The sequence below is a fragment of the Pygoscelis adeliae genome, unplaced genomic scaffold, assembly GCF_000699105.1.
Source record: "Pygoscelis adeliae isolate BGI_AS28 unplaced genomic scaffold, ASM69910v1 Scaffold26, whole genome shotgun sequence".
In the NCBI taxonomy this organism is placed as follows: domain Eukaryota; kingdom Metazoa; phylum Chordata; class Aves; order Sphenisciformes; family Spheniscidae; genus Pygoscelis; species Pygoscelis adeliae.
This window is the reverse complement of record NW_008825104.1, coordinates 4,144,584-4,151,747: the sequence shown is the minus strand read 5'-3', so window position 1 is coordinate 4,151,747 and position 7,164 is coordinate 4,144,584. Positions and strand designations below refer to the sequence as shown.

The 7,164-nt window shown below is 35.9% G+C and overlaps 1 protein-coding gene across 1 annotated transcript in view; it reads right to left on the bottom strand.

The window, feature by feature from the left end:
• Nucleotides 1–511: 511 nt before the first annotated feature.
• Nucleotides 512–7,164, bottom strand: part of IQGAP2 (IQ motif containing GTPase activating protein 2) — a 109,123-nt gene continuing 102,470 nt past the window's right edge. The window contains exons 33-38 of the mRNA XM_009327312.1: nt 6,487–6,574; nt 5,397–5,609; nt 3,867–4,027; nt 2,870–3,001; nt 1,850–1,958; nt 512–1,367 (exon numbers count right to left, since the gene is read on the bottom strand). Coding sequence (XP_009325587.1) covers nt 1,254–1,367; nt 1,850–1,958; nt 2,870–3,001; nt 3,867–4,027; nt 5,397–5,609; nt 6,487–6,574 — 817 coding nt within the window. The 3' untranslated portion in view covers nt 512–1,253. The remainder of the gene's footprint in view (nt 1,368–1,849; nt 1,959–2,869; nt 3,002–3,866; nt 4,028–5,396; nt 5,610–6,486; nt 6,575–7,164) is intronic.

Genomic DNA, 7,164 nt, shown 5'->3' with positions numbered 1-7,164 from the left:
GTCAGTATACCAACTAAACTCATGGTCTATATATCTGCTACTGACTTCACACTGTTTTATTCCACCTTCAGAATTAATACTTCTTTAATATTTGCTTTTACAATGCATTCCAGAAGGCCTCACTGTCCATCTTTTAAAGTCATGAGGAAAGTGAGAGTAGGAAATCTTTTTTCTTGGTTTATGCATTTATCACATTACCTACTGTACACACTTTTGCTCTGTAGATATAATTGGTAGTTCATCAGCAAAATCATCATCACGTTCAACGGCATAAAGGCCATGAAGTCTTCACTGCTGAGCCACCTTTCCCAAAGTGTACTGTGAGGACAATCAAGTTTAATTAGATTCAATTTTATAAAAGCACTGAAAGAAGTTCTTTCACTACCATGCTGCTTTAATGACTCTTAAATGACATTTAGGAACCAAGGCAGTTTAATTAGGTAATGTTTATTTTACATAAAACAATCTCCAAAGAATATTTAAAAAACACAATCTAAATACTGATTTTATTGCATTTATTTTCTTACAAAAAAAGACAGACAGGCACAATTTACGTATTCAAATACTTCAAACTGAACAACAAATGTTTGCTATTCAGATTTCCCCAATGCCACTCCAAAGGCTGTGAAAGTAGAAAATGTCATTTTACATGAGGCAGTAGTGCATTTAGTAGGAATGAATCACAAAATATATTTTTGTACAGTAAGACGTTATTGTCACTTTATAATTACCTATAAAAATTTTTGAATTGCACAATAAGTTTGCTTTACAATTGACAACTGACAGAAAATAGGCTTAGTATGTAGCTAAATATTTGCCCAAACTATCCCTTAGAAACAAATTAGGATTTCTTTTTGTAAATACTTAAAAGTCTAATAAGAACTATATTATATATCTGAGGTAATTTAAAAATGTTTTAATAGGAAGAGGTTTATATATTCAACTAAATTCAATTTCTGCCTACCTTAAAATCCATACAACCACAACAGCTGAGTGTCCTAAACAATATTTTGATTTGAAAGTACCAACACCAATGAAATCTGGAACTGTTTAAATTAATCTACTTCCTATTTTTCTGCTTCATCATCAATGCTGAAAAGGCACTGTGCATATTCCTCTGAACATTTGGTGTTTTAGGGTTTTTTTTAAAGTTAAAAAGCATCCAACGACAAACTTCAAACAAATGTTTAAAAGCAAAAAAATACTGAATAGACTTCCCACTGATGGATGCAGTCCATGATATTTGAAGACACTTATTTTCCATAGAACTTCTTATTCAACAAGAATATGAGCAGATTCACATTCACTTTAGCTTTATCGAACATTTTCATTACAGCCACACCTTCATACTGCATCTGAAGCAAATCCTGTAATCAGAAAGGACATCATTAGTCTCTGTTTGAATCCATAGCTTACAGCAACAAGGTGGGGTCACTTTCATCATGTGATAGCCATCTCAAACTCCAGGTCCTTCACAATTTAAACAATTACAAGCAACTATTGGATAGGTGTAGAAGACATTACATGTCCTCTAGATCCCACATTGTAGACTGTCAGTAACAGCAAAGCAGAAGAAATACTGTTTTCTGTGCATTTTTGTTTTCTCTTGGTATTTGCTGCTTGCCACTGAACTAATGTGGCATTTGGTTTCATGCAATTGCTGTAATATAAACATTAACCCGACTCCATGCCCAGCATCCTATGGAAGTTACATAGTTATTCCCCACATGATCTGCTGCTCTGTGCTGATTGAATAGTTCATGAATACATAAAAAAAATCTGAAATAGTTTATATTTAGAGGAAATGCAACTGTGACTATATAGCAAAGTAACAAAATTCAAACTGTACCTGGAAATGAAGCTGCACTTTTTCCATCTCAACCCCCAAAAATTTTGCTTTGATTTCAAAGTCACCCACTTCTTCTCCAGGTGTGATATCAAACATCACATTCTTAAACCTCGAAACAAAAAGAAGGGTAATTGATTATGTATGCTGTGCAGTTTTATATAGTCCAGAGGCAGTTTTGAGGAAAAAGCGTGCAGAACACAAAAGAACTTTGACTGCAAGCAGTATAAATAGTGTCAAATGAACCACTCCATCCCTACTGCAATGTCTTCTTGGAGACTTCCTGGTGTATATATAGAATGGAATACAGAGCAGGTCTTTTATATTGGAAAAAAAATATGCTGTGGGAAGTTCAGGGAACAAAGATGACCAAGTGTTCACAGCGTAGGAACAGGGCAGCTGGATTTTTGTTCTGCCATGCCTGAGCATCTCCTTGCAGGTGCATACACACTCTTTGGTTTCAGTTTGCCTTATGTGGCTTCCTCTGCCTGATGAACCCACTTGGAAAAAAATTGCAACCTGGAAAACTTTTTTACATGCAGAAGATGGATGGAAGGGTGCAGAGGATGGAAGATTTTCACTACAGCGGCCTCAAAATGGATAGATACAAAAGGGATGTTAAACCACCACATACATTCACCTTGCCATAGTGAGGAAGTGCAGAAAACCAGGTGTTTACTCAGTTATATGAAAGTGATTGGTCAGTAAATGAAAAAAATAACTTCTACAACTGCTTAACAAGTCAGTCATTAGCAGTGAGTGTGCTGCTGGACTTGTACTGGTTCTATTTAAGTTAATGCCAAAATAGGCTTATTCAAGTATTTTCCCCCCAGGTAATCATATAACAAGGTACAAGGGAAAAAAATGAATTATGACAATTAGGCTTTATCATTCTTCTGAATGTAGAAGTCTGAGGTAATTTTAGGTTTGGCACAGGAAATTGCAAAGATTTCTTTTAACAAAAGTCAGGCCCCTTAAGCTGTTGATTAGAAAATGCTCTGAATTGTTTTATACCACACTTACTGGTTGGTTTGAAGATCTTCAATTTCTAGGATGACACCTTTTTCATGCAGTCTTGCAGCTGTGTACTTTAATGAGGCCTGCTTCAGTTTTTTGCTTCCCTTCACCTCCTCTTTTCCATCTAGTTTAATTGACCTCCGTGAATTTCTGGGAAGAGAACAAGAAAAATGGCTTTTGATTTATTTACCAGGTCTTTTATACTTCAACTACTCTTCCAGCCATATTTAGCTTTCCTTCACTCTTTGCCTTCTTGAACTCCTATTAATGAACAGATTTAACATTCAAAACAAATTTAAGAATTAGAGGGATTTTGAGCACACGGTGAATAGTCTAAACAATTTGGCAATGATTTTGAATCAACATTTTTAGCACTTGTTTAAACTCTATTGTGAAATGCAACCCTGATCCAAACGAGTCCACAATCATCACTTTAAAATAGCAATTTGTAAGCATACAGTGACATAGATGTTAAATAAGATAGGTCACTAAATTTCATTTTTGGATCAATGAGGTATGAACGGGAGCTTTCCCAGTGCATATCAGTAAAATTTTTTCATTTTGACACTTCAGCGGCATTGGCAGGGGGGCTTGCTCTCGAGTAACTGCATCATACCTGAAAAGTAAAATTCTTTAGGCATTTGTTTCCCCCTTTTCCATTCTAAAGACAAAACCTAATCCTTTTATAATGAAGGAAGAAAATCAGTAATTACTTCCCAAAGCCGCATGACTTCAAAGCATGCTAATGGATCTGCAAAGTAGCACCAATTAAATATATTGAAAACACATATACACCTCAGGCCTCTTTCTGTAAGGCAGCTTTAAATAAATGCAAGACTTACTTTCCAGGTTTTGACTCAGGTCACAGTGACAACCCCCATGGACTTTTTAATTCGTGGATTGTCAATCTGTTGGAATCAAAACTTTCAACTACAGATTAACATCTGCTCTCCCTCCTGATAAAACACACTGAAATATTAAAAGACAAGAAGACTCAACTCACTTTCTTGTTAAGTTGTCTAGACAAGTTTTTATATAGGTGTTGTAATAATTAATTTGTTCTTCATAAAATGCTGTCTTGGAGTTAAGTGCACTCAAAGTCTGCTGGAGTTTCACCAATTCAGCTTTTCGATGATGTCTGTATCTTCTCTGATTCCGGATATCCTAAATAAATTTATTAATGTAATTGGTTTATTAATTTGTTATTTTAAAAAGTCTTAGCTTATTATCATACAAATCTGTAATTACACAACCTGACTTAATTACTGGGAGAAAGCATGAATTGCCATGTTAGTTCTCACAGGCATGGTACCAGCAGTGAGTACTACAGTTTACATGACTGTATGGAAGGCAACAATCACATTGCCACTCCTGTATACAAGTGGTGTTATCTTGAACTCTGCAGTTGTCTCCAGGGCACGACAGACACAGCAGTCATAAGGAAGACGTTGTCTTCATGCTGTAAATGGAAGCTTTCTCACAGCTAGTTTCTGGTGAGAGGCCTAAGAAATGAGAGCTTGGGCTTCTACTAGGTAAGAACTAGCTACTGCTAGACTAGAGCTTGGGTTGAAGGTAATGGTTGAGTTGAGGTAGTCGAAAGTAGAATAAAAGCAACTTCCAGTCCTAAGGCTCATCCCAATCTTCAGATTGCCTTAACGGCTCAAAACAAAGCATCTGGGCTTATAGATAAGAAATAAAAAAGAACGGGGCACTGAATACATATGTAGAATGGTTTTGTCTCAAGTAGAAGCAGATGCAGACACCTGAATCATGCAGGGCTTTAAAATGGCACTTCAGAGTAGATGCAACATGACATACATAATTATATTAGAGACTTAGCTCACATGAGTAATTTACTCATTTATATATTCAAATATATTTGCAACTTTAAAAAATACAAACTTATAATATGTAAATCACTCGTGAGCTATGAGTAATTTACTCATGAGTAATTAAAGGTAATTCAATATTACTCATGAGTAATTAAAGATAATTCAATACACTAAGATTCTTACAGCCAGTACTGGGTGTGGATTTGGAACAGGACTTGCTGGTTTGTACACAACAGGCCCGGTGTTTTATCAACCCCAGGATGGGCACCACATTGGCCCACTATTCTCCTTGTGTCCTGCCCAACCACTGCAGTTCAGAAAATGTTTTGTTTTTTTTTAAGTCTTTTTAAACCTTACCAAGACTACATTAATTATTAATTGAAACACTGATGGGTAATTCTGATTCCTTTTAAAATATAAAAAGCTATACTGCAACACATTGTACTGGAGAAGTTAAATCAGCATCAATATCAAATCTGGATAACAAAGTCTACAGTTGTATGTTAGTTCAGGTAGTTATGCATGAGAGTACTGTCTCATTTATTTTGTCAGCAAAGAAAGATGATTTGTTTCTTATGTGGAAACTTCAGCAATTTAGTGCAGCATTCTCTGGAAAATGTTTACTGTACATCTCTAGCTGGAATGTATTTAGGCTAGATGCCTAAAAACCATCAATATACAGGGAAGCATGTTCCATTTACCTTAGCGATCTCATTTATAATTTCTTGGTACTTAGTTGCTGAAGACACTAGTCCTGCTTGTTCCAATGCCCGGAGATTTCTCTGAATTTTCCTTTTCTTTTGTTCTATTGGTAGCTGCCCATCTTCAAAAATAGACTGACTGTGCTTCATTTTCTCTGGAGTTTTGGAATCTAAGATGGCACGCTTTTCTACAAGTTTCAAGTGCTCGGATTCCTGGATGAAAAAAATATCCAGAACAGTTATTTTCCAGCTCACGGTAACAGTTAAGTATTCAAGTACATTGAATTCTCAAAGGAGATTATCAAGAATCAAGGTGCAGGCTTTATTTATATCCTCTTATCACATAATCTGAAAGTGTTCCGTTTACTATGTCTTTTGACACACCTTAAGTAACTAATCACAACACCTAGACACGTATTTCAATTAATAAAAACATGTCTAAAATCAGCCAGATGACTCAATGACTTCACTTAGTTGTGGGAAGACTGTCCCAATCTTACAGGTATCCCCTCCATATGCACACACTGAGGTAAGCTAAAATGTGCACATTATTGAAATGTAGCTTTGTGTGTCGGTATCTACAGGGAAGTCTTCAACTGGGAGCTCTTCCCCCTCAATTCCCATACCAAGGATAGCTGTAGTTCCCCAGGCAGATATTTGCTTGTATTGCTTAAGCAAATAAACTAGGTGTTGGGGAACTTGAGTTAAGATACTGAAGTTCATGAGAAAGAAAAAAAAAAAATCTAGCAGAAGGATTCACCTCAGGCTATTTGATTGTATTATAACATAGGAGAGAAAAGACCCTGTTTACAAAAAATGTAAAGACAAAAAATATTATTCTAGTTGTGCTAGTTGACAGCAAGACTTAATTTTTCTTTTCCTCTGAAGAAGCTGTTACCAATTATACAGTAAAAGAAAATTTGCAAGTCTCACATTTTGAAGGCTCTAGATCTGAATAGTCTACAAACAGCAACAATGATTTCATTGTTATAAAGTGGTGGAGAAAGCTGTCAGAGATCTGTAAAGGCTATCAAATAGCTATAATAAAATATGTGCTTTCTTCCCTGTTCAGGCACAGTATAGCACTTACCTGTTGTGCAGTGGCTGGTGTTTCTAGTATTTCTAAGAGCGTATCCCCTGGCTGTGTTCGTATCACATCCACAATAAGTCTTTTGGTCCTTTTAAAAAGGATATATGGATATTACAAAACAGTTGTCACTGGATCACTTGTGCATTTCATTTCTTCAACAGTAAAACTAGCAAGCTCCCCCTTTATTATGGACACTTGGTAGTGTTTATGGTTCCTAGCCTTTTGTGTTTCAGAGCTTCCATTAATAATGTTGAACATCTGGCTTCTACACAGGTCTGAATAGAGAAATATATGTATACTTTTCCCCCTTTTATTTTAGAAAAGTTAACCAACTAGCACAGTAAAACAGTTACTGTTAACATAATAAAAATCCAAGCAACAACTCACATGTGGATTTTAATTATGGTCATGACAAAACAGCAGATAGGAATGTAACCTTTGCAAAGCCTGAGCTATGCATGGTTCCATTAAGGGTAATATTTACTGAATAAAGTGGAAATGCACTCAAGACTGCTGAACTTCTGAAGGAATTTTACATCTGACGCAGTGCATTTATGCACACCACTTAAAGGCAGATGTTTCTCTAGCAGCAACAGACAAGGAGCATTTCCTTGCTAAAAAAAGGGAAGCTGCTACACCCCGATATGTAAACCAGTTCTTTTTTTGGTAAGAATTTCT